Below are 27,855 nucleotides of genomic sequence, written 5' to 3'. Positions count from 1 at the left end.
AATAAAACAGATACTTGTTCATATAATAATTTCTGCCAGTATTTATTGAGAACCTACTGTGCATCAGGTACTGTTCTAAGCACTTCACATCCTTAACCCTTGTAATAACCGTATGAGATAGATGCTACTATAATTGCTATTTTACAGATGAGAAAATTAAGGGACGATAAAACTAAAGCGACCTGCCCAAGGTCAGGATTGTACTTAATATTAACAGCACAGCTGGGATTCAAATCCAGGCAGTTAAAGCACCTCACTAGAAGTCAGTCACCAAGGTAATCCAAGATACAACAGGGACTAAAACCTAGGTAATCTGGAGGAAGAGCCCAGGTTTATAAAATAAACTCTTATTCCCATGGCATTTCCATTCTTCCAACTGCCCAAGCTAAAGCCTTGGGCTCTGAATTCTCATTTCCTCACACCTCACATCTGATCCATCGGTACACCCTGTGAGCCACTCTCAAAATACATCTGAATCTAACCATTTCTTAACACCTTAACGCCTGAGCCACCAACTTATTTCATGTGAGCTCGGCAACAGCCCTCCACTCTTGCCTTCCTACAGTCTATTACTCACATAGTAGCCAAACGATGGTCAAAAAACAAATCACACGTCTCTCTCCTGCTCAAAACCCTCCCATGGCTGACGACCATACCAAGGATAAAATCCCAAATGCTGACACACCTCCCTTCTCTTTACTACCACTGCCGCCCTCATTTGCCCTGGTCCAGCCATACTGGCCTCCTTGTTCTTTGCATACCCCAAGCACATTCCTGCCTCAGAGTCCTGGCACTTGCTGTTATTTCCGGTCTGGACTCTAAAGAGCTGCGTGGCTCACTCCTTCCTATCACTCGGGGCTCTGCTCACGTTACTTCCTGGGGAGGACTTTCTGGATCGCTCCATCTAATCTGATACCCCCTTCCCGATCCAGAGCATTTATCAAGGCCCGTCGTACTTATTGCTTACTGTCTGCTTCTGCTCCGTGAAGATAAGGATTTTGTTGTATTCGCCCCTGTATCCCCAGTGCCTAACCTGATGCCTGGCACACAGAGGGAAACCCTGTAAATATTTGTTGAGTGAACTGAGAATTAGGTCTGTGAATAAGTAGTATAATACCTACTTTTCCCAAGTTCTTTTGTTTTTTAATGTTTACTTATTTTTGAAAGCAGGGCAAAAGGGCAGAGAGAGAAGGAGACAGAGGATCCAAGGCGTTTCTCAAATTCTTAATAAGCGAAGCCACTGCTTCCCACACTTCGGGAGCCTTACAATCCATTCTGACTCTAAAAAGATTAATCCTATGTATTTTTGTGACTCTACCACATCCTTCTCCATTAATCTGTCCTACTATCCATATTCCATCAGTCTTCTAAATGAGTCAGTTTAGCACAGAAACAGAAGCACAGGTTGTTCGGAGCTGACTTCAACGACACGTGCATACCAGAATGCTTTCTGTGCCGAGGATTAAGTCACCCTGGGGCAGCATCTTTAAAATAAAAATAAATAAATAAGCTGACACGCTGTAGCTATAGCTCTTTCTTCACTGACGGTTTGATTACTACACTGCTGTCTTCTCAAGGAAGTGTTTACAGTTTCAGCACGCTGTTTTTTAAAGGAAAACATGGGGCTTTGAAACCTCACTGAACCACATGGGCCATTTTGTAGCTACTGGACCTTGGGCAAGTCACTTATTCCTTCTAAGTTTGCTTCTTCATTTATAGAACAGAAATAATAAGTACACCTTAAGTTGTTAGGATTGAGCTAATAAACTTTAAAAGTCCAGGAGGATGCCTGACGCATGGTGGGTACTCAGTAAATGGTATATATATCACTAAGAACTATTGAGATGAATGAAAGCTAACTTTCATTTTCTAGAACATCATGAAACAGCAGTGGCACTCAAAAAGACCCAAATATTTATTTAGTTTAAAGCAACAGTACCGACACCTCTCTTTGTGAGGGCCAATTTGGGAAAATTCAAATGTTTAAGTACTGGTTTTTTTTTTTTTTTAAGAAATGCTAATTTTAGAAGGTAATACAGTATCTGTGACAATACAACAGCTGTGTTTAAAAACCACTCACCCACCCATGTTACAGTGTTATTTTCTGGTTAAGATTTTCACCTCACCGATGAAGAGAGGGGACGACAAAGGCAGGCATTCATGAAGCACACTTGCACTGGCACCTTCTACATCACATCCTGGAACGCACTGTCTTTGTCTTAATCTCTCCAGTTATGCCGCCAAATTTTCCAGTATTCAAAATTATACCATGGGCACCACAACACTAAGCACTTCTGGGTTAAATATATAATATCTGAGTGAATGTTTTGGAATCACTGAAATGATCTTCATGACGATTTCACAGGCATGTGGAGAACACAGAAATGTAATCTATAAAAATTAAATATTTTTTGCACTAAGTTTAAAAAAGTTAACACTAAATGCACACAACGACTGTCACTACTGTAAAAAAGGAATATACATATAAAAATGAGAAGAAAGTGGACACAAACTCTTAAGGTATTTGTTAGTGTACAGGTTTGAGTGATATTCTACTCCTTCCTCACTGTTCTGAACTTTTAGTAATGCTGATGTGCTTAACTTTCAAAAGAATTGAGGCTGATAAAACTTAAAGAGGAAAAGGGGAAAGGGAGAGGAGACATAAAAACAAATCACTGAAATAAAATGTTTTTCAAGATTTCCAGTGTAGAGAATTATACAGCTTTTCTCTGCTACCATTCACATTGGAGATAATCTAGCCTAGAATTGTGATGAAAACGTTCTTTGAAAGTTCAGGAATAACGCAAAAAGATATGGAAGAAATGGTGAATGGTCTCCCTTGACATAACATGCCTACCACCCACTCCAGCTCTGGACTTCTGACGTTATGTAAACTTCTGGATTTCCTCACTGGTTAGGCTAATTTGAGTTGGGTTTCTTTTACTTGCAGCCAACTGCATCCTAACTGGTACAACCTTTGAGTAAAAAAATTAAGCAGGGGCGCCTGGCTGGCTCAGTCAGTGGCATCCGACTTTGGCTCAGGTCATGATCTCACGGTTTGTGAGTTCAAGCCCCATATCAGGCTGTGTGCTGACAGCTCAGAGCCTGGAGCCTGCTTTGGATTCTGTGTCTCCCTCTCTCTGCCCTACCCCCACCCCCCCTTGCACTCGGACTGTATCTCTCAAAAATAAATAAACATTAAAAATTAAAAAAAAATTAAGCAGATCAGCTAATACCATCATATAAACCACATTTATATGAGAGATGATACTAGCATGCTCCAAGAAAATTTTTTTTTCCAGATAGGATCTACTTGGCTAAGAAGCATTCACCACCACACTGGAGAAGATCACAGATAATCTGTGAGTTAAGTCTTGCCCACGTAACACAAACCACATGTGCCCAAACTGAGTATGTGATTCACAACATTATGCATACAAATTATGTAACTTACACCATACATGGATAACGCGTATCCACATCCTCATACAGTATAAAGAATCGTTGTAGTAGATATAATACTTCATTTACTCATCCAATTTTTTCAGTAACCAGTTACTGAGTATCAACTATGTACCAGAGACCGTCTTAAATACTGAAGACATAACAGCGAACAAAACAAAGTCACAAAGTCTCTTCCCTAACAGAACCTTAATTCTAGTTACTACCAATAACTAGACAATAAAAAAATAAATATCTTATCAAATGGTGAGAAGTGCTATGAAAAACAGAGCAAGAGGTCATCAATTTTAAGAAGCATCCAAATTTTCCACACTACTAGGTAAGAAAAAACATTACCAATTAACATTACAATGTTAATCAGACACCACTGATTCTAAGACACCCCAATTTCAGGGATGTTATAATGTGGAAAAATGTGTACCTTAATATCAACATTTCTGGTAAAAATACAAAAAGGGAGACAGAAAATGCAGGCAAGACACAGGACCCTGTTATTTTAGATAGAGAGTCTAAAAGAGTCTCACTGACTTCAAGAGAGGTAAGACACCAAGTAACTCTCTGGAAGAGGAATCCAGTGAGAGGAAGGAGCAAGAGTAAAAACAGGGCAGTGCACACACGTGTGGCACACGGGAGGCACAGAAAAAAAGGCAATTAGGCCCAGAGACAGCGGATGGGAGGGAGAGCACAAGTGAATGAAACTGGAGAAGGTGCAGAGGTCTGAAGACACAAAGCCTTGCAGGTCATGGCGAGATTCTTATTCTGAGCGGGATGGGATGCCCAGACACATTTTCAAAACGTGAATCTAAAACAGATGACCAGGATCTAGTTGAGGCTTGTAAAAACAAAATCATCACGTGTTTTAAACCCTGCCAATTCCATAGCTATACACTAAAATGTTTATAAGTGAGGCCATTTCCAGCCTAGGATAATGAGGTACAGTGGTTCCTTAAATGTTAAATATGGAATCAATCATCAATATAGCTTAAAAAAGACAATAATCCAGTAGATTAGAAAAATGAGAATACTGGTAATGAAACGTTCTCAGAAAGTTACAAAAAATAAGCTACTGAAGTATTTCTGTGTTGGTCTTGACCAAAGCTAGTAGTCCAATTACCATTAAAGAAGAATGATTTTTACTGTGTGGCTATAAAATGCTAATTTCTAACCTGCCATGAAGTTGAAGATGCTACAGAGTTGATTTTACTACATTAAGTTGTAAGAAAAACAAAGTAATAATCCTGTAATACATTAAAATCATTGTTTCTTGACGCATCTTTCTAAACTCTCTTACCTGCTGGATGAGGTGCATACATTTGGAAGACTGCACCCCGTACGCATTGTTGACTACGTGCGGAATGCCGTAATCAGCACAAATCACAGCCAGTTCTTCTAATCTACAGACATAAATATTCAACAGAAAGACATATTTTTACTGTGCTTTTATAAATTACAGTGTGAAAACTTTTCTAATTTAATAGTTATTCTTAATGTACACTAGGAAAAAAATGGGAAAATTGAAATTTCTGTATCAGAATTTTAGCATAAAATTCAGCAGCAGGCACTTTAGGATAAATCTAAAAAAGCTTTTAAAATAATGTTACCAATAAATGAGAAAATGGGTATTTATAAAAACTTACATAGATGGTAGCTTTTAAATCGCTTTAAAATTTCCTGTATATATATAAAGCAAGAAGCAGATTATAATGACCCCTTACAAGGTGGTATGCTCATTTTTAAATGCTTTTGGTTGCTTATTATACTAAAGCTAATATCTGCAAAATAATTAGCATATCTCGAAATCTTAAGAAATCTCACATTTAACATCTCATAAAGTAAAAAATACATTTTCAAGTAGACTTTAATGTATTAAAAAATACAGAACATTAAAACGTTTCAGTACCAAAATAACATTTTCCAACAACTTGGAAACTAAAGAATCTTTTAAATAGCTGCCAGTTTTAAATTCACTCTTACTTTTTCATTTGACACTCCTTATATTAAAACAATTTGAGAGTCTAACTCTATGTAAAGTAAGGTAATAAATTTCAATTAGAATGTAATAAATGATGTTCCTCTGAGAAACTAACTACTACTTGTGACGGAGGTGATCTCTTAATAGAAATGTCTTCACGTGCTGTGAAGCTAAGACTAAATCCTATGATTTAATAAAGTTAAATTTTTAAAAAATGTTCTTTCTACAATATAAAGAATCTAGAAGCAAAGCACTTTTATTCAGTAAAAGTTCTTTCCCACACGGATGTATTTCAAATATCTATTACATGGTTTTATTACTTACTTTTGCCAAATACGTTTTCTTTTTTAGTAGACACACGTTAATATGTTTTTTAAAGTACAGATAGGACTGACATTATTCTGTTCATTCGTCCTAAGTTTTCAGTTTACTTCCTTAAAGTATTATGAATTAAAGAGTCATTTTATCATTCATTTTCATAAAGCTCACAAATTGACACAGGAACCTTTCTACTACTTAAATTAATCAGATGTCGTTTTTAACAAACTAGACCTTCTGGGATACACCCGAGTATTTTCTTCATAAAATGCACTTTGATGTGTTTGTGTTCTAATGAAAACATTCCTTAATAACAAAGTTCCTTGACAGTAAGATACTATAACAACATAAAGTACTATTTTATAAAGAAAAAAGAATCACTTGTGAGTAGTTTTAAATACTCAGAATTGAGGAAGTCTGCTCACGTTTAGAGCGTATAGAAAGGTATTTAATGAAAGGCAAGGAGAGACCAAAAATCTTACATGTGAATCAAATTGTATTCTAACTTAGCAGCCAACTGAAGATCAGCTTGTCAAATAGAAAAAATGATATCCTTTTTTATTACATTTCCTTTGACTGATTTTGCCCCACAATACTCTGTCAAATTAATTAATAAAGACAACATATATATACAACTATTCAAATTAAGACTATAAAGGAATTAAGCTTAATGCAATGAAATAAAATCATATTTTAAATTTAATAAAATCAGAAGTTCAAACATATTACTACAACTGTGTATTACCATTTTCCTAAAGTTCACCCATACCAGAAACAGTCATTATATAACACAACTAAAAAAAATGGCACGAGAATTTTGCTCACTGATAAAAAACTTTAGTGATTTGTTTCCAAAAGAGATAATACATGTAAAATACTTAACCCTACACCAAGCATACTGTAAACATCAAAAAAAAAGTCAAAATGAAACAAAACTATCCTCAAGCATAAATAATCTAACATAGGGGCCCCTAGGTGGCTCAGTTGGTTCAGCATCTGACTTCGGCTCAGGGCATGATCTCACAGTTCGTGAGTTCAAGCCCCGCGTTGGGCTCTGTGCTAACAGCTCAGAGCCTGGAGCCTCCTTTGGATTCTGTGTCTCCCTCTCTCTCTCTGCCCTCCCCCGCTCGTACTCTGTCTCTCTCTCTCTCAAAAATAAACACTAAAAAAATCTATTACAAATATCCATGTGCTGTTTTTAGAAACGGGATTTATTTCTATCACATTAAAATTCTTCTAGATAGCAATATCATCAATGAAGAACAATAGGGATTTTTTTAAATATTTCAATACTAATTTAAAATCTGATTGGTAAGTAATGAATAAACAACAAAAGCATATGTAACATAATCTTAAAATAGAATCCACAGAGTAACATAACAAGGTAAATTTTCAAAAGCATGCTCTTAAAATTGTCTCTTAAAACATGCCTATAATAATAAGTAGTAATAATAATAGTAAAATGATAAAAATTAACATACATTCATTACTGCCGAAGTATGTGATTCCATGAATTAAAACTAAAGTATATACAACTCAACCTAAAAAAAATAGTCCAAGTCAATATAGTTTTCACAAATTATTAGCACATCAGTTCAAAATGTTCAAATGAAACAGTTGCTGTCAAAACTAGGAATCTGTATTACTATACTCAGGCCTATTACATTTCCAGAATAAAAATTTGTGGACACCCTTTAAAGAGTAAACATTTGCTTTTTCCCTTTCTGCTTTCCTTTATTCTTTTCTTCCCTTTTCTTTTGAGAGAAGAAAGGTGCAAGTGAGCAAGGGGGAGGGGGAGGGGGAGGGGGAGGGGGAGAGGGAGAGGGAGAGGGAGGAGGAGAGAAGAGAGAAAGGGAGCAGCAATGCTCTCCTGAAGCGAGGCTCCAGCTCAGCCGACGTGGGGATGTGGGACTCGAAATCACAAACTGTGAGATCATGACCTGAGCGGAAGCCAGATGCTTAACAACAGAGTGACCTAAGTGTCCTTGCTTTTCTTAAATGTATGCATTTTTCTCAAAATGCAAAGACATCCACTGTGAACACTTGAGTGTACATGTGAGTTAATCTTCCAATTAAAAGAATTCAAAAGGCAATAAATAATCCTAAAATTTTCTATTTAAAAATCTGTTAATACTGATAGTTCTTACATAGGAAAACTTACTGTAAGATCAAAGAAATGGAGATAGCAATGAAAACAAGTAAATCCAACATTATGCTTAGAAACTTCTACAAAACAATGAGGAAAAGATACACAGAGATTAGAAACAGGAACAAACAAGAAAACAGAGATGTTTTTTGTCTGCTCAGGTCCACTTGCTACTAGTTGTTTTCCCAACTTCTCTATCCAAATTTTCATTTTCCCAAACCACTGTCGTTTCTCCACCGGTCCATTCACCTATTTACTGCCACGTGTTACTTAAGCATGTTTGACAATTAGTATGTCTGCATTTCCCTGAAAAGACCAATCAACATCAACCGGACAGTATTTACAAATTATTTACCTATCAGGCACCCTTGGAGCAAAACAGGAGGTAGTAGAATGAACGCACAGAATGTGATCGGGCCCAAGTTCCCGGACTTTAGCCTCCACTGCTTCCAGGTCTGTGCGCAGCTCGTCACCTTCTAACACGTTCTCTATCACCACAGGTTCAAAACCTAACCAAGCCAATCCGAAATCAAAGTGTTAGGTAAACGAAAGTAAGAAAAATCCTGGAACTCTAGGAAACAGTGCCATTCTGCATAAGAACTCTAAATATTTGATTTGGTCAGTGAACCCTCCCCTAGTGATAAAGACCTGGCTCAATACTGGTATGAGTCAAAGGCAGGTCAAAATAATGTGAAGGACCCCTAGACCACAATTAGGACCACAAAACTATTTAACACTCAGATATGCCCAGAAAGATATGCCTATTTCTGGGAAGGAAAACAAATGTCAAATAGACACCTATAAAAGTAATTACACAGTCACTGATAAAAGGATCACTTAGTACATACAATTTCAGACCACAGAAAAGTAAATCTACTCATTCTCTGGCAACATTTCATTCTAAGTTCACCTTATGTCAGGAATGAACAAAAAATAATACAATTGAAGTACCAAAACAAATCACAATCAACTTAATATTTTACTGCTAAGGAAAAAGTAATGCATTTTAGTAGCCTAATGATCACTGACCCATCTCATAGTTTACAAGGGTCTTCTATAACTTACATACAAAAACTTTCCCAATTTTCAATTGAATTAGTACACTTAACTAGCATATGCTCAAAGGTCTACCCAAATAATAACTATGTAATCTTGTATGGTGAATATTTAGAGATCCATGAACATTAAGAGTTGTATGTGCAATATACACACTAAATAATGTATGGAGCATTTATTTTTTTCATATGAAATTTACTGTCAAATTGGTTTCCATACAACACCCAGTGCTCATCCCAACATGTAAAGCATTTAGATAACTAAATTATTTTGTAATATTAGTAAGTACTTAGGGTAAAAGTAAAATATAAGTGCTTAAATCTTACAAACTGGATAGAAACTAAACTTGGGAAATTTTACACATAAAGTTATTATGCAGTTACATCTTGAGTCTTCCCAAATAGCAAATCCACAGCAGACTAGATTCATGGATTTAGGGGCTGTAAGAGATTAAGAAACCATTTAGCTGACCTCACTCGTGTCAAAGATAAGGGTGCTGAAGTTTAGGAAAATTGAGTGGCTTTCACAAGACCACACAACAAATTAAAGCACAGTTATGAGCAAGTAGTTTTGTGTTCTAAAATCTATATCAAGTTGTCTGCATTCTATCTACAGAAATATAAAAACCTGGCCACTATAAAATCAATTCAATTATGTTGGTGCAGATATGTCCAGGTTTTATACCTGTATTTTCACAGCTATCAAAACAAACACACAAAACTTTACTTAAATAAGTAGCTTCCTAATTACAGCTGATTTTCTATTACTTCTCAAATTCTCTAGACACAATCTTATTTTTGCTTTTAAAACTTTTTAAAATGCAATTTTTTTTGAGGATACAACTATCTTATTTACTAAGAATTAGGCTATCCTAAGAAAGGATAAACTATAAATTGTAGTACAAATCCTAATATCTTTTGGAAAAGTCTCCAGTTTTTCAACATGGCAATCTTTCCCAGAGGTTTGGTTATTAGTTCTTTGGTTAACATGATATAAATAAACAGACTTAACAACTTGACGCCACTTAAAATAAATCAGAATATTTTTTAAAAGTCTGTCAGTTTCTGCTATATGTCCTTACTATGAATCCCTTTACATGAGTTTCTTTAGGATTATTATACAGTTTAATTATAGCCTAATACAGTTCATTTCATACAACACACTGAGGCCATTCAAAATTAACCTCAAATTCTCAAATTCGACTTGAATTAATCAAGCCAAATACTAAAATACCAAAGTAGAGTTTCTGCCTCATTTGTCCTTAATAATGTCTATATCCTTACACTTTTTCTTTCTTTCTTTCTTTCTTAACTTAGAGACAGAAAGAAAGAAAGTGTGTGCACGTGTGCACGTGAGTGCAAGCAGGGAAGGGGCAGAGAGTAAGGGGGAGAGAGAATCCCAAGCAGGCTGTGTGGAGTCTGACGCTCAATCCCATGAACTGAACCATGAGATCATGACCTGAGCCAAAATCAAGAGTCAGACATTCAACCAACTGAGCCACCCAGGTACCCCTGTATCCTTACACTTTGATTCATGCTAATAATTTATGTGTATTCCACTTATGTATATGCAACAACCATTCCTGAAGCACAGTCTATGCTCCAAGGATTGCCGTTGGGCATTTCATATGCCACCCTATTTAATCCTCAAAACAATCTTGTGAGACGGGTAATCATATTCTTTAAAATGGGGACATATGATACAGCAATTCCACTTCTGAGTATACACCCCAAAGAATTCAAAGCAGAGACTCAAACAGGTACTTAAGCACCCATATTCATAGCAGCATTATTCACAAGAAACAAAAAGTGAAAGCAACCCAAGTGTCCATCAATGAATGAATGAATGAACAAACGAAATGTGATATATACGTATATATATGCATATATATATGTATGTATATATACACAGTGGAATATTAGCCTTAAAAAAGGAAAGAAATTCTGATACGTGCTACAACATGGATGAACTTTAAAGATACTATGCTATGTGAAATAAGCCAGTCTCAAAAGGACGAATACTCTGATTCCACTTATATGAAGGACCCAGAGTAGTCAGATTCATAGAGACAGAACGTAGAAAGGTGATTGTTAGGAAATGGGGGTAGTGTGGAGGGAGCAGTTATTGTTTAATGGGTAGAGACTCAGTTTAAGAGGATGAAAAAGTTCTGGAGCTGGTGTTACGCAATGGTTGCACAACAATGTGAATGTATTTAATGTCAGAGAACTATACCTTTACAAATGATTAAAATGGTAAATCTTGTTATGTGTATTTTATGACAATAAAGGGAAGGAATAGGAACACGCTTAGTTTCTTTCTCATTCATCTATCTCTATATAAACAGTCTGAATCTTCTGCATTATATATGCCGCTCCTCTTCCTTTACCTGCAGTGATCATGGATTTAAAGCAGGACTTCTGGTCTATTCTCGGCCATATAATATATTTTGCCTTTGGTCTTCTGTGTCGTAATGTTAAGAAACACAAGGTTAGACTCATACCAGTTGCCATAGGAACTACAAAGCAGTTGGTCACTGTATGGACACCTAAAAATAAGAAGTAAAAGAGAAATTAGTTATTCCACTGAAAAACCAGCACCCTTCATAAAGAAATGATATACTTCTTCAATTAAATAGTAAGAGTTATAGACTTAGTGCTGCTTCTGTCCTTGGTCTCAGGAGGCTCACTGCCAAATTCATCCTCCTGGCTTATGGTTCTGATTTTCCATCTTTTTCTAAAGGGTTTTAAAATATATATATATATATATATATATATATATATATATATATATATGTATGTATCTTTTCAAAAGCCATTTATAACCTATTTGGAAAGAGGCATTAATAAAAGATATTAGGCAAAAGTGTGTATGGCTGGTCAGCCAAAAGTATTATGATTAACATAGTACATACCAGCCAACTTTATGATGTCCAGGACCAAAGAATTGGTAATTTTGTTCAAAAGGCTAGAACCTGCAGCTTTTGGTTGCACAGCAGAAATATCACCCGATCGTCCAATTCCATGAATGAACCTAAGCAAAAAATGGGCCAACAACTGGACAAAAATATTCAGTGTTCTAAGTAATCCACTGTATAAGTATACAGACACAATAATCAAAACAACAGGCAACACTTGACTATTGTAGACATTTTTCATACACTATTAACAATGTAAAAATATCCTAGTTAAGTTGAAACAAATTCATCATTTATACTGTGGTAGCTAGTCTCCCAAGATGGCCACCATCAATTCCTCTTCTCCCTATGCTACACACTATTGTCAACACCGAGAGAGAGAATCAAATTCCCCTGCATTGAATCTGCACTGGCCTTAGTGAACTGCTTAGCCAGGAAGAATCTAGCAAGAAGTGATGGTCTGGAATTTCTGATCTAGGTCAAAGAAGCCTTAAAGCTTCACCTGACCTCTTGAAGGGCTTGCTTTTGTGGGAGTTCCCTCTCATAATCCAGCTGCCATGCTGGGAGAGGCCCATGCCACCTGGAGAGGCCCATGCCACCTGGAGAGGCCATCTGATCTCTCAGCCATCTAAGTGAGTCAACTTAGACAAACTGTCCAGTTGAACCTAATGACTAAACTCTCAGCCAACATCTGACTACAACTGTATGAGAGACAGAAAGCAATAATCATCCTGCTGAGCCCAGTTAACCCCCAGAACTGTGAGAGATAATAATAAATGATTGTTTTCAGCCACTAAGTTTCGAGGTGTATGTTAGCAGCAATAGAAAACCAGAATATATGTAACATCAGATTCTCTTCTTTCTTCCCACTTCCTTAACCAGAGCAGTGGACTAAGTTCCCATGGGCATAAGCTGCTATTTCAAATATCATGTTAATTTTAAAAATACTACAGCTGACCCCTGAAGGCAGGAGTTTGGGGGGGGGGGGGCACACAGTCAAAAATTCACAAATAACTCTGATTCCCCCAAAACTTAATTACTAATAGCCTACTGTTGACTGGAAGCCCTACCAATAACATAAACAGTCAATTGACACATATCTTGTATGTGTATTATATACTGTTTTCCAATAATAAGGTAAATTAGAGAAAAGATCATGTTATTAAGAATATCATAAGGAAGAGCAAATGCATTTACAAGTACTGTACTATATTCATCAAAAACAAATCCACATGTGAGTGGACCTGCACATTTCAAACCTATATTGGTCAAGGGTCAACTGTGTCTACTCCTTAAAATAGTGCGCAAATCTACTCATTTTGATTAGATGATGTCATACACGTGAGAGACACTTCTGACTATTCTTCAGAATCAAAAGTCTGTTTGTACTTTATAGTTAGATCAGAAATCCTTCACACTGGGATTATCACAGAACACTAGTGTTATACTTCATTATCCCGGAAACCTAATGTAGAAAGCATTTTTTTACAAATATTATAAATCATGTTATCAGCCCATTTTAACCATGAATTTTTCATCCAAGTTATAGATTCATTATTATTATTAGTTCCGACTGCAATGGTTTTGATTGAAATAAAATTCTACTATCTGCAGAAGAGTTTCATCACTGCAAATTTCAAGACACGAGTGTTTACTAGTTTACCTATATTTCATGGAAACTTTGAAGAACAGAGAAATGATCATATTTGGAAATACTACCAATTAAATGGTTAACAGAATTGATAAAAAGCTCTCTAAAATATTGCAAAAGAAAAAGGTGACTTAATAATCTAAAATCAAATTTAAGGTATCTTTCCTGCATCTACTGCAACAAAGCAAGGTATTTATAAAATAACTCATTTTAGATACAGATGAACAACATTTTAAAGTTCTACCTACATATCATTCTCTTAAAAAAAAAAAAAAACTTGCAATGTTAGAAAAGAAACAGCAAACTGGGGCACCTGGATGGCTCAGTCGGTTGGGCAGCCGACTTCAGCTCAGGTCATGATCTCACGGTCCATGAGATCAAGCCCTGTGTTGGGCTCTTGCTGACAGCTCGGAACTTGGAGCCTGCTTCAGATTTTGTGTCTCCCTCTTTCTCTGCCCCTCCCCTGCTCACGGTCTCTCTCTCTCTCAAAAATAAACATTAAATAAATTAAAACAAAACAAAAAAAGACCCAGCAAACTATAAACAACCTTAACATCTTTAAACTCTTACAACCAAACAGGCTTATTACATTAAACGTTATTAACGGAACGTATAGGCAGTATTGTTCACCACCCAGAACCTGACAGAATAGCCACCACTGTCATCCTACTGTCCTGAAAAACATATACTCAAATTGTTTCCATCTCCCTGTTGCATCTAGTTTCTATGTCCATTTGAATAGGGAAGAAGTAGGTTACCAATGGACATTGTATAATTTAATATGTTACTATTACCACCATTGTTTTTAACAAAAAAAAGGGGGGGGGATGTCTTCTACTTTAAAAATATACCTGTAATGACGCCGAGCAACTAATGCAGATGCCACTCTCCCTTCTCTTTCACCAACACCACAATTACCCAGGAAGTTGTTGCTGTCCATGATTGCAAGTTCATGCAAAAAGAGTTCCAGTGTACTTTCATCCCAACCATCCTCTGGACACTTGCCCTTTAAACAAAACAAAACAAAACAAAACATGTATATTGAAGAAAACCATCCCCCAGGACCTTACTTCAATACATTTTTTAAACTTTGTAATGTGTATTTTGCCATACTCCTTGCTTTCTAAACTTCAGACATAAATTCCGCACTATGAGGAAACCTCGAATAGGCAAAACATTCGTTACACTGCATTACAATTCTCTACAGATTGCCAGAAGTGATAATAAATGAATACGATGAGATTTACTCAGGTTTGATGTTTCAATGAGTTAAAGTAACTGAAAACCAATAAACCTTATCTTCAACGAGGACTGTTCCAACCAGGCTGCTGAAACTAGGGATTGTCAAACGTCGGTGAAATTAAAATTCGGGATACCGGTAGGAACGAGACCTGTGAAGTTCGGGGGCAGCTCTTGGCTCGAGTTAGTATGTCGTGGTTTAGAAACAAAGTGTTCCTTCCGTGAGTCCTTGGGAGTAGTGGAAGACGGAAGATGCGAACCTTGCCCTTTTCGCCAACAAAACAGTAGCAACTGGGACTTCCACATCCCGAAGTTAGAAAAGAACCAGACTCAAAATCCCGACTCCCGCACGCTCCCTTCACAACACTCTCTGGGTTTTGCTGACTCTGGTGAGGCTGAGAAGGAGCTGAGCGCAGCAACTCAGCACAATGCTTGCCAAGCTGCGACAGACTGCCGCGGACAGGTCTCAACCAGCAAAGAAGAGCGGGTGGGCAGGACGCAGCACGACCGGGGCGCTGGGCGGAACCGGAGGCTGGGGGGAGGGGGGGCGCTGCGGCTGGAGAGGGGCCCGACAGCTCGGTACCTTCTCCAGAAGCAGCCGTACGAGGTGCTCATGCGAGCGGCGGGCCTCACAACCCTGCCGCACGTAAGCCGGCGACACCAGCCGCTCGCCCGCCGCGAAGCTCTCGCGGTTCATTTCGGCGGTGGCGACCGCAGCAAGAGAACACTCGACACACCCTGCACCCACTACTGAACCGGGACGCAACTCGCCGCCTGGACGGTACGGCAAGGCCTTGGGACAAAAAGCGCGTCTCGCTTTCGCACATGCGCAATCCGCATAGATGGTGCCCTAGCAAGCGTGGACTTGAGCATGCGCAGACGTCTGCGCGTGTGGCGGGCTCCTGAGACGGGCTTAAAGGAAGAATTTGCCCTTGTGCAGAGGGGCCCAGGAAAGTACAGGGGAGCTATGTGAACTTCTCTGCAGAAAAACTTTCGGATCTTATGTGTTCCAACTCCGTTGAATGGTGAGAGTTGCGCAGTCTGTGCTTCAGCCTTACACAGTAGTTCTCATATTGCAGAACCTTTCATCCTTTTTGCACGTCCCAACATTTCCTATTATTGCTTTGACAGCCCGCTACGAAATAACCGTGTCCCGCGCCTTCCGTCCTTTGCACTACAGAAAGCCCCAATACTTGCCACCCACCAACTGATTTTACTTTTTTTTTTTTTGTATACCCCACACCCACGCCCACATACCTATGGATATAAACTTCCTAAAGTCTAGGGACTTGGTTTTCGCTGCCATACCTCCCCAAGCGCCTAGAACAGTGCCCAGAATATATAGTAGGGACTACAAACATTTTCATGTTGATTTAATGAATTGCTTTGACCATTAAACAACCCAGGGCTAGGTATGGGATATATAGGAATGAAAAGATAGGATCCCTGCTTTCAACTTCCTTGCACTCTTCTCCTTAGGTGAGCCTACAGTAATTCCTGACATCGCTCGAGTCCACTTGAATTGGTTCATACTCGCTCGCAAAAGCTGATTGTTAAATGTGCGGTAATTTTGTGAGCTGGTTTTTAAATACAGCCACTTTAAATTATATTAAAAGCAAAAGTGATGAATACACAAACTTTATCACTTCCTACTTATTTTTACTACATTCTATTGTTTAAAGTGCGCTTCTGAGATTATTCACCTCTATTATATCCGTGTGGTGGAAACACAACGTAATGGTGTACTACCGCACATCTCTTTCCAACTCCCTGTTTAGGGGCATCATGATGGGAGTTTGGAATTGGCCATGGTAGAGTGGAAATCACCATGGAAATCAACAACTGCTACACATCAGGCCCTGACCTCCCTGCTGCTGCCCAGGAATTAATTGTTTAGTATGTACCAACTCACCACTGTACCTACTACATGTTCCCAGGGCATCCTACCATTTGTCAGCCTGGTACTTGTCAAGCTGCATTTCCATTGTTAATTTTCTGTTTTCCTCAACTAGATTGTGAACTCCGGTTTGACGAAAGCTATATGGGATATCTGTGTTCAAAGCACAGAACTAAACACAAAATAGATGGGCCACAAATTCAAATTTATCTGAATGATAGGCGGTTTAAAAGCTTTGTAAAATTACACAGAAATATAAGCCACAAAAATAATGAGAATTTAGCTCATTGTTTAAAGTAAACATCAGCCTTCAAACTTTTGAAGAGTTCAGTTCTTATTCCCAAAATACAACTATTTTTGCAACTTCTTTGGAAAAGCCTTCAAAGCTATCTTGTCAATCACATGTAAGTGCAAGACCCATCTCATTATTGAGTGGACACTCTAGGTTTTTGAGCCAGCAGTTTCTCTCACCTTACTTACCAGTCTTAATTTGGAAAAATGTTTGTTTCCAGAAACTAAATCCATCATCAAGGTATGCCTTCATAGAAATTATTCAAAAACTGCAGGCTGTGGAAGCAATTTCAAAAGAGGTATTCCAATATTATCTTCACCCATTCACACACCCAATGAGTATTGAACATCTAACATTTTTTTAATTTTTTCTTTCTTTCTTTCTTTCTTTCTTTTTTTTCTTTAGAGAGAAAGTGCCTGTGCAAGTGGGGGAGAGAGGGAGAGAGAGAGAATCCCAAGCAGGCTCCATACTCGGTGCAGAGCCAAACGTGGGCCCCGATCCCACAACCCTGAGATCATGACCTGAGCTGAAATCAAGAGTTGGATGCTCAACTGACTGAGCCACCCAGGTGCCCAGGCATCTAATATTTTTAATACCACAACATCAGATAATTTAATTGTCTTTACAAGATGTAACATAGTTAAACATAGATCCAACATTCATAGTCTGAATTTTGCTTGTGTCACTAGTTGTTTGACTTTGGGTACATTGCTCGTACTCCCTGAGCTTTACTTTCCCCATTTGTAAAATAGGAACATGGAGGAGACCATTGTCTTGATTAAATGAGATGTAATCTCTCAATGCCATCTTTGCCTTGATGGACTGGTTGTACAAATGGACAAGGACTAGACCTTGTCTGATGTCGTAAGAACCCCAACCCATAATCTCTGCAGTAAGTAGCCCAGGGAGCCAAACCAAAACCCCTGCAGCAATCTCGCCAGAACAGTTAGGACTCAGTCAATGACTTCCAGCTTCCCAATTTTTTCACTTGCTTCCAACGCAGGACTAACCAGAGAAAGCCAAGTATGCTCCCTAAACCAATGACATAAGATGCCCTTTTCTAATTAGCCTACCTCCATCTTCCCCTTGCTAACAACTCCCAATCAGAGCATACCTGAACCCTTCCCATTTTTTTCACCATAAAGCTTTTCCACCCTTCTGCCTGCCATTGAGTCTCCAAATGTGAGTGATGGTGACTAACTCCCTTGCTATAGGAAGCTCTGAATGAATAGTCTCTGTTTATTATTTGGGTGGTCTTTGTTCCTTGCCACAGTTTTCCTGGAGACTCCACTGAGACATGGTCTGCACTGTCCATCACTGTGGCCCCCAGCCTTTGACCAGATGTGGTACACGCAGAGGACCCTTGTGCCTTGCTGCTTGTGGCCTGTCAAGTCTGTGCCATCGTCGTAAGTCAGTGCTGGGTCTGAACTCTGCTATCTTTGCATGGAGTTCCTCAGCTATTTATTGTACTTATTCTATCCTTGGTGGAATCAGGCCATTCCTTTTCATTCTTTTTTGGCTGTCTTTTATATTTTTATTTTGTATTGTGCTACCTGAAAATGCTGTTTGTCATAAAAAGGAGAATCATAGGGTAGAACACAGCCATAGACCCTGTAAGTCTGTTGTTCAAACCAGCCTGAGAGACCAGTGAGTTTAAAGTTCTCACCAGATGGCCATCCATTTGGACAAACATCACTGTGGGTCACCAATAAAACTGAGTGAGGCACTCCTTCCATCTTGATTTTTGGTCTTGAGAATTTGCCTTTAATTTAGAGAGGGGGCTCACTCTAATTTTCTACCTGCTGGGGGGGGGGGCACAGATTGTCAGGTCTGTGTTTGGAGGGGCCAACCCTCAGGTGGGAGGCCTGAGACACAAAGAGCATAAGCATCACTTTCAACCAACCATTGCCAGCTCTCCTGGGTTTGTCTAAGCCTAAACCCACTTCCCCGCCAGGAAAAACAGCTGCTTCTTATATGTGGTGTCATTACAATCCTAATTCTGGTGGCTGTCTCTCTTAGTGGCATAACTTCAGCAATGAGGATCTGGGCCTTCCGTGGCCACGCTGCGGGACATTTGACTTGGATAAATTTGGTGTTGATAGGCAACCTCGAAAAGAAGGGGAATTAAGATTTCTCAGGTCAATGGACTGCAGTTTTTAACTCGTATGCAGAAGCCTCCAAAAGAAATTCTGGTTCAAAATTTATTTCACTTAAACATTCTTTGACCAAAGCTCGTGAGCAATTTGACGAACTTAGGCAACAAGAAACTAGACTCATTTCCTAGTAAATCCTTCCTGTCCTTGTCTTCCAGTGGCCTCCCTATATCCAATACCCCTCTACTTCTTTACCCTTCTCATCTCTGTCTTTCCTCGCTTCTGTCAACTATGCCATTCTCTTCCTCTTGAGCAGACCCCCCCCCCCATGTTTGCCCAACAGCCTCCTAACGCCACAAAATATCACATGCCTCTGAAGATCCGTATCTTATGAGCCAGGTAAGCAGGCAAGTGTAGAATTTAAACTTTGGATGATGAGTTAAGATGAATTAAGAGCTATAGTTAGAGACCTCCTTACAAGACCCCCAACAAAACCAGCAACTATTCCTAGAAGAATTTACAATGCTTTTGGGTACATATGATTCAGGGCTACCTAACCTATGTCAGCTTGTATACATGTTGGTCAGAACCTCAGATGCTAAATCTTGGATAACAAAAACTAATAGGATTGATGCAGAAAGGGGTCTACAGGCTCTCTTTTATCCACAATAAATCTAGGGTTTAAAAAAATCCTGAAAAGTAGGGCAAAGCCTCTTACAAGCTATACCCCTAAACATTTCCAATAAAAATTAATCAGACTATAATTTAATCATGAAACCAAGAAAAAAGGTAAAAGTTTAAGATTTTTTTTTTTTTGTGCTAGACTAGAAAATACCTCTGACAACATTCGGGAGTTAATAAAGGTGTCAGTGTAAAAGCAGCCCTTTTATCTCATTCTGTCAATGGAGTTAAGCCTGAAACTGAAGCCTAATTCAAAAATAGAAATTAGAATAGGAAATAGCACCTTTGCCTAAACACCTGTTGGTATATTTTAAAAAAGGTTTAGAATCAAAATGAGACAGAGTCTAAAATAAACTATGATCTTGCCGAACCAACAGCTAGGTGATACACCTTCCAAGCAACCATTTTTGACAAGGACGCTGTAGACAGTATAAATAGAAGGGACACTGGCAAAACAGAATGTCCTATCTCATAAAAGAAAACCAGGGACAAAGGAAAACCCTCAATCCTGATCAAAAAGGGTACTCTAAAGAAGGAAAAAGCTCCCGATATCCTGACTTACCCTTAAATGCTCAAGTTGAATAAATACAGTTGGTAAACCTGCTCAATTCCTGGTAGATAGGTGCTGCTCTTACTACATTAAACTCCTCACTTGCTCAAAGTCTTTCTCAGACTAAACATGTGCACAATTCTTTCAGTCAGAAATACAGATAGGTCTTTCAGACAACCCACAGACTTTTCCTAACTCCCAGCCCTTAACTGTAGCACTTACTCTCTTGAATGAAAAGCACTCCTTTCTGCTCTGTGATAGCACCCCTGCGAATCTGATAAGGAGAGACTTACTCCACAGCTGTAATTGTAATATTAAATGCTCAACAGAGGAACTGTTAAAGTTCCAGAGCACTCTTCTATTCATAATCAAATTGTGTCTGTCAAGATATACCTTTGCCCTCCTCAGTATAATTTACGCATACTCCAGATAAAGTTCTTGCCATCATACCTGACATTCTATGACCTTCAAAGTCCACTGACACAGAAAAAATAATTGGAGCAGAATGCAGAAAGTTCTACTTACCAAACAGGGAAGGGTTATCATTTTTTTCAAGACTTAAGGACAATCAATAAAATGTTTGTCCCTTGCTTCCCAGTAGTACCTAACCCAAATATCATTTTGGCATAATTCTACCTAAAGTTAAGTTGCTTCAAAATAGTTAATCTTTGCTTTGCCTTTTTCAATGTGCCAGTTCAGGATAGCACATTGTATTCAGTCATCATGTCTCCTTCATTTCCTTCAGTCTATTATAATGTCTCAGTTTATTCCTGTTTTCCATGTCTGTGACAATTTTGAGGAATACTGGTCAGATATTTTCTAAAATGTTCCTCACCTGTAGTTTGATATTTTCTCATGGTTAGACTAGGGTTATTGGTTTTGGAGAATCCCATAGAGATGCAGTGCCCTTCTCATATCAGTTGTACATGAGATTCAAATGATTTAATCACTTGTGGTATCCTAGATTGGATCTTGAAGTGGAAAGAAGATATTAATTAGAAAACTAGAGAAAGCCAAACAAAGTCTGAAGTGTGGTCAAGAGTATGTGTCAAGTTGGCTTCTTAGTTTTGACAAATGTATTATGGTATCATTAGGGGAACCTGGGTGAACATATGAGAACCTTCTGTTTTATCTCTGTAATTCTAAAATTATTCCAAAATTACAAAAAAGTTTACTTTTAAAAAATGAAAGAGACATTTTCAGATGAAAACAGAGAATTCTCACCAATAGAATACCATAAAAGGAAGCCCTAAAGGATATTCTTAAGGCAAAAGGAAACTGGTTTCAGGTGGAATATCAAATGCAAAAAGGGGTAAAAAGCAACAAAAATGGCAAGTTATTGTGGTAAATGTAGGTTAATATTGTCTATATAAAAAAACTACAGTAATGTGTTGAGGGGTTTATATATGTATAGAGTCAAAGTACATGATTGGCATTTAATTATAGAGGGACTTAGTAAATAGAGTTAAGTGTTATAAAGGCTTTGTACTCATAGAGTGGCCCATGGAGGTTATTAGAAGGCAGAATCATGGACTTCTTCTCAGACTTACTAAATCAGAATTCCTATTTTAACAGGGTCCTCTGTTGTAGGAGATAAACTTAGGAATCCCCCAGGGTTACACCAGTGGGTTGACAAGTCATAAAGAAATACAAAGTCATAAAATGTTCACACCCAAGCCTGGGTAAACCAGATTGACACTCCAAGAATAGCGGGGTGCAAAGACACCCTGAGAATAGGGAGGCACAAAGGTGCCAGGAATAGGGAGGTGCAAAGGCACCCCAAAATAGACAGAGAGATGCAAAAGCCTGAAATAGAAACAGTGCAAAGGTGCCCAATACATAGAAATAACAAGATTAAATATTCAGGGGGAAAGCACCCCAAATTTAGTACTATAGCAGAAAAGCTCCTTTCATAGGAGAATAGGGCCAGGTTAGGTAAATTGGTGAATTGGACTGTGGACCACTGCGCTGCAGGCAGAGCAGCCCAGAGCGGAAATGGTTAACAAAAGAAAAGGTGCCTTGTCAACCCTGAGGTTATTTCCCCTACCTGTCTCGTCCCTGAGGCTAGCTAAGGTAAACATAGGTGCTGCCTCATGTCCGCTGTAAACAACGCTCCTCCCAACTGCCTGGCGCCCGGATTTTGTTTTGTATTAACCCAAACCCCTAACCACAAATATCCTCAAGACCCCCTTTCCCTCACGACCACAAGTTAATGTTCACAGATTCATTGTCCCTTTGTGCGTGTCCATCACGATGTTTGTAAGCCTTCTGATCCTAATAAAAACAGGCAAGGACCCTTATTCGGGGCTTGTCTTTTCCCAGACACTAGCCATCTCTCGCTTTAATCCTGCGTCCGCTCCTTTGCTGGCCAAAAGAGAAATTTAGACATAGAGTCTATGACACTCTGTGATTCATATACACATTAAAATTTGGGAAATTCTGTTCCAAAGGTACTTCTATTGTCTCAAAAGAGTAAAAGTACCAACTGACATTAGATTTTTGTAAATATAGAATTTATTTTGTAATCTCCAGGATAACCAATAGAGAAATAGTAAAAGATTATATAATTTCCAAACTAATACAAGGGAAAAGAGGATTAATAAAAATTATCCGTTCAAAATGAGGTAGGAAAGAGAGAAAAAGAAATGAGTAGGACACGTAGAAATCAGTATTAAATATGAGTGAGCTGGGGCGCCTGGGTGGCGCAGTCAGTTTAATCGTCCGACTTCAGCCAGGTCACGATCTCGCGGCCCGTGAGTTCGAGCCCCGCGTCGGGCTCTGGGCTGATGGCTCAGAGCCTGGAGCCTGTTTCCGATTCTGTGTCTCCCTCTCTCTCTGCCCCTCCCCCGTTCATGCTCTGTCTCTCTCTGTCCCAAAAATAAATAAATGTTGAAAAAAAATTAAAAAAAATAAATAAATAAAATAAAATAAAAATAAATATGAGTGAGCTGAATATTCCTTTTAGAAGATGATGATTATCAGACTAGATTTTTAATGACAAAAACAATTACATGCTCTTTGCTGAGAATGCATCTAAAACAAAAAGCTATGAAAAGATTAAAAGTTGAAAGAAAAAGAATGGGAAAAGATATAACATGCAAATATTAACAAAAAGAAAGTAAGCACAGATTATTAATATTAGACAAAGTAGACTTTAAGACAAATGGCATAAAAAGGAATACTTCATAAAGATAAAAGATCCAAATCACCCAGAAGGTAGAATAATTCTAAATTTGTATATACTCAATAACATAGTTTCAAAACACATAAAGTCAAAACTGTCGAAAGGAAAAATAGACAATTTTATAGAAATACTGAGATAATGTAGAACAGTTTTTAAGAACCAATAGAACAAGTTAGCCCAAAAAGATAAAGATACAGAAACACTATGTTTAGTAATTTGACCTAATGTACATTCATAGAATGCCGTACCCAACTGGAAATCACACATTCTTTTCAAGCTCACATGGAACATTTACCAGAATTGACTGAATCCTGGGTCATGAAACAAGTCACAACAACTTTCAAAGCTGTGAAATCATGCTCTGACATGATGCAACTAAGCTAAGAATCAATAACAAAAACAAGACTTATTTGGAAATGAAGCATAATCCATACATCAAAGAAAATATTATAGTAGAAGTTAGAAAGTATTTTGAACTCAATGGTAATAAAAATACCACATATCAAGACTTACAGGAAACACCTAAAACCATACTTAGGAGGAAACTTTAAAAGTACATAGTAGGAGGCACCTGGGTGGCTCAGTCAGTTAAGTGACTGAGTCTTGATTTCAGCTTAAGTCATGATCTCACGGTCATGGGATCGAGCTCCCATTGGACTCCACTCTGATTGTGGAGCCTGCTTGATATTCTCTCTCTTCCTCTTTCTCTCTGCCCCTCCCCTACTCGTACACACACACAATCTCTCCCTCTCTCCCTCCCTCTCTCTCTCTCTCTCTCTCTCTCTCTCTCAAAATAAATAAACTTAAAAAAAGTATATAGTAGGGGTGGGGGCAATAGGGAAAAAAACATAGAGTAGAAAAGGAAAAAAGGCTAAAACTTTCTGAGCTAGGATTTTTATCTCAGAAGTTAGTGAATGAACAGAAAATAAATCCAAAGGCTATACAAGGAAAGAAATAATAAAGACCAGAGACTAGGGAAATAGAAAACAAAGAGGGGACCAGCAAAACCAGTAGTGGTTTCTGTGAAGTCAGGGGAGTCCAGGTCCAAAGGCCAAAGAAACTCCAAGAAGGCAGTGTGGGTGGAGATTGATGTGCAGCAGGTGGCCAGGCAGTGGGAGAAGAGGCCAGACTGCCAATGGCGGATTTGAAGTGAAATGCTGTATGTTCTAGAGGAAATCTCCATCTACTTCTCCCTATGAAATAGTGAGTCTTTCTTATTAATCCACTGTAGGTTTGGGTCTATTTGGGGGATGCCTTGAAGCACTAAAACCTGTTGTAAGGGAGGTGATAGAGAGAAATAAAGGCAGCTCAAAAGCACCTTGTCCTCTGATTTACACTAATAAGCACTCATACCAAGCCTATGTACCAGGCACTGCTCTCACTTTACCTGCTACCACTCATCCAGTCCTGCCAGCAGCACGACGATGCTGGTATGATTATCCTCACTCCATTTTACAACTGAAGGAGCTGGGCATCAGAAGGGCCTGGTGGGATGGCACCTTTGGTCAAGGGAAATAGCCAGGATTGTGACCAGGCTTCTGACTCTGGAGACTGTGATCTCCCCCACTCCTCCGCACTGTCAGTATGTAGTATCAGGGTTCTCTCCACGGGGACGTGGATGGAATAAGAAGAATAGAGCCAGAAGGGGAGAGAGGACAACTTGCCCAGAAGTGTACTAAGTCATAAAGCCCATTAAATCCCATGACCAAAAGAGTCCCCCAGCCTATTGGTGCCAGGAGTCCTTGATGCTAAAAGTGCAGAAAGCATCATAGACTCCTCCACTCCAGCACCACTCACACCTCACCCATAAGCAGTCTCCTCACACCGCGCCCTGCCCCTTTCTCTCCACCTCACCCACCAGCACCTAGATCAGACCTCTGTCAACCCCCCCCTTGACAAATGCAGTGGCCTCTCTGCTTCCACTTTGGCTTATCACCCCTTACCTTTCTCCAGTCCCTACTCAGCAGTGAGAATTATCTTTTAAGTAAATATCAAATCATGTGGTTCCCCTTTCATTTTCCCATCACACCGAGCATGCAATCCAGACTGACCGGCAAAACCCTGCAAGGTCGGACCCCCCTGACACCAAGCACTTTCCTCCCTCACTGGATAGGCTCCCACCTCACTGACCTCCCTACAGACCCTGAAACACACTAAGTTCTTCTTTTCCCACCTCAGTATCTATCCACATGCTGTGCCTACTGCCTTAAAAGATCTTCCCCTCTTCATTTTGCGTGGCTGGCTTCTAGTTTCCTTCTAGTATAAATGTCCCCTCCTCTGAGAAGCCTTCCCTGAGTGTCTTATCTAAGCAGGAATCCTATATATATTCACTGGAAATTCTTTTGTGCATTGATTGCTTGTGTAGTATTTGAGATAGAAGCTTCTGGAAGATAAGAACTCTGTTCACCTACTCTTCTAGCACTTAGCACAGTGCCTGGCACATGGTAAGCATTCACAAACAGTTTTGAATGGAGAAACGATAAGAATGGGTCCCAAACATTGCATATCATTTGGTGGTTGCTGGATGAACCCAGGTGTGGAGAGAGGAGAGAGCAGGGAGTCAGTGACAAATAGGTGACATGCCAGATTATGAGGGCATTTTATTGTTCTTATTTTTTTTTAATGTTTATTTCTGAGAGAGAGAGAGAGAGAGAGAAAGAGAGAGAGACAGAGCATGAGTGGGGGAGGGGCAGAGAGAGGGAGACACAGAATCGGAAGCAGGCTCCAGGTTTTGAGCTGTCAGCACAGAGCCCAATGCGGGGCTCGAACCCACAGACTGTGAGATCATGACCTGAGCCAAAGTCGGACACCCAACCGACTGAGCCACCCAGGCGCGTTTTATGGGGGCATTTTAAATTGTGCAGGAGCTATTTTCCATTGGGAGATGGAAATAACAAATAATGACCATACCCCTTTGTCATTCTGTTCACATGTGTTCTAAAATGTTTGGGTAGGAGAAATGACAAGTGTCTTAAGCATGGCAGGACCTGGCTGTCATCAACCTCATTAATGAGGCCTCTTAAGCAATTTGAAGCAAAATAACTTCCACGCCAATGCCAAGCTTCAAAGAGCACTTGGAAGGAGGAAGTGGGGGAAGAGTAGAATCAGTAACTAGGTTGCTCAGAGAAGTCTCCTGTGATTAGAAAAAAAAAAAAAAAAGTAGTAATTACATTTTGCTGAGGCTCAGGATTCAGAAAGCTTGGTCTCGCCTTCATCTTGTCTATTTCAGATGGAGAGCGATGGAATAAAAGTAGATGTGGATGTAGCAGAAGGTAATTTAAGACCTTCCCTGGGATGAGTAGAGCAGTTTCCTCTCTGGAGGGAGGAGAGGGGGGTAGAGAAGGCGGTCTCTGAGCATTAACACTGCAGAGATGGATATAATCCCCTGTAAAAGACGGAGCAAGAGAAAAGCTACAGGAAACTTGTCAGGAGTCTGTGAACCGGCCCAGAGCCTGGGGCTTGCTGACACTTGAAAAAGAGTGATGAAGAGTTTCCCAGGCCTTTGACACAGAGAGAGGGCGGTGGTGGAGCCCTGATAAAGGCAAGTGGTCAGGGAGTGCTGGGGAAGGTGGCTCTGGAATCAGGCCAATGGAGTCCAGAGTGGCTCTCTTTCTTTCTCTCTATAAGTTTGGGCAAATTACCCAGTGTCTCTGGGCCCCAGCTTGCTCCTCTGTGAAAGGGGCACAATAATAGTAGGGGGAAGGCAATGAGGGATGATAGGGGCTCAGCCCAGCACCCAGCACGGAGGAGCACTCGGCAAATGTGAGACTGTGATCTCTGCCCTTACAGCTAGTGACGGCCATGGTAGTGAGTAAGCCATTTGAGCCCAAGTGTGGACTTGCTCACTCGGCTGCCTTCTCATGGACCTTACCAGGGGTGGGAGAACTACAAACTACATTCTCCCAACTCCCTCCCAACTAGCGTTCTAGAAGCAAATTACATGTAGCCCATTAGACATACTTGCACAGGAGTTGGAAGGTGGAGGGCGTATTCTTGCTTCTTTCAACTGTGTTATTAGCAAGCAAGGCAGTGTAGATATGAGGGTTGTTTTTGTTTGTTTGTTTGCCTTTTAGAGTCTGTTCCCTGGGTGTCCAGAGGAAATGCGTCTTCCTGATACGAGTAACAGTCTCGGCGATGGGTTCTTGACATCATAGTCCTCATGGTGGTCTTGGCAGGTGACAGAGCCCCTGGTGGGTCAGTTCTGAAGTATGCTGGGAGTCAGTTCTAGAAGCCCAGTCCAGAGCCCACATCTCTAGACCTCCCAACGATTTTGTAAACATCTTATTCCCTATGCCAAGCTCCTTCATAGTTAAATTATCTAGAGTCATGTCTGCTTCCTGCACTCAATCCTAACTGCTGCTCTAGGTGTTTGCATTTCTTTCCTTCACAATCTCAATTAT

The 27,855-nt window shown here is 39.4% G+C and overlaps 1 protein-coding gene across 2 annotated transcripts in view; it reads right to left on the bottom strand.

Annotated features, from left to right (window-relative positions):
* The window catches only part of SEPSECS (Sep (O-phosphoserine) tRNA:Sec (selenocysteine) tRNA synthase), a 37,003-nt gene extending 21,435 nt beyond the window's left edge, over window positions 1-15,568 (bottom strand). The window contains exons 1-6 of one of the 2 annotated variants that reach the window (XM_043572858.1): window positions 15,342-15,568; window positions 14,371-14,525; window positions 11,866-11,984; window positions 11,341-11,499; window positions 8,254-8,407; window positions 4,754-4,856 (exon numbers count right to left, since the gene is read on the bottom strand). In XM_043572858.1, coding sequence (XP_043428793.1) covers window positions 4,754-4,856; window positions 8,254-8,407; window positions 11,341-11,499; window positions 11,866-11,984; window positions 14,371-14,525; window positions 15,342-15,455 — 804 coding nt within the window. In that variant the 5' untranslated portion in view covers window positions 15,456-15,568. The remainder of the gene's footprint in view (window positions 1-4,753; window positions 4,857-8,253; window positions 8,408-11,340; window positions 11,500-11,865; window positions 11,985-14,370; window positions 14,526-15,341) is intronic. The other variant, XM_043572859.1, reaches the window with a different exon arrangement.
* Window positions 15,569-27,855: the final 12,287 nt, after the last annotated feature.

The sequence above is a fragment of the Prionailurus bengalensis genome, chromosome B1 (assembly GCF_016509475.1).
Source record: "Prionailurus bengalensis isolate Pbe53 chromosome B1, Fcat_Pben_1.1_paternal_pri, whole genome shotgun sequence".
Taxonomy (NCBI): domain Eukaryota; kingdom Metazoa; phylum Chordata; class Mammalia; order Carnivora; family Felidae; genus Prionailurus; species Prionailurus bengalensis.
Note: the sequence above shows the minus strand (reverse complement) of the source record. Positions and strands in the feature narration are given on the sequence as shown.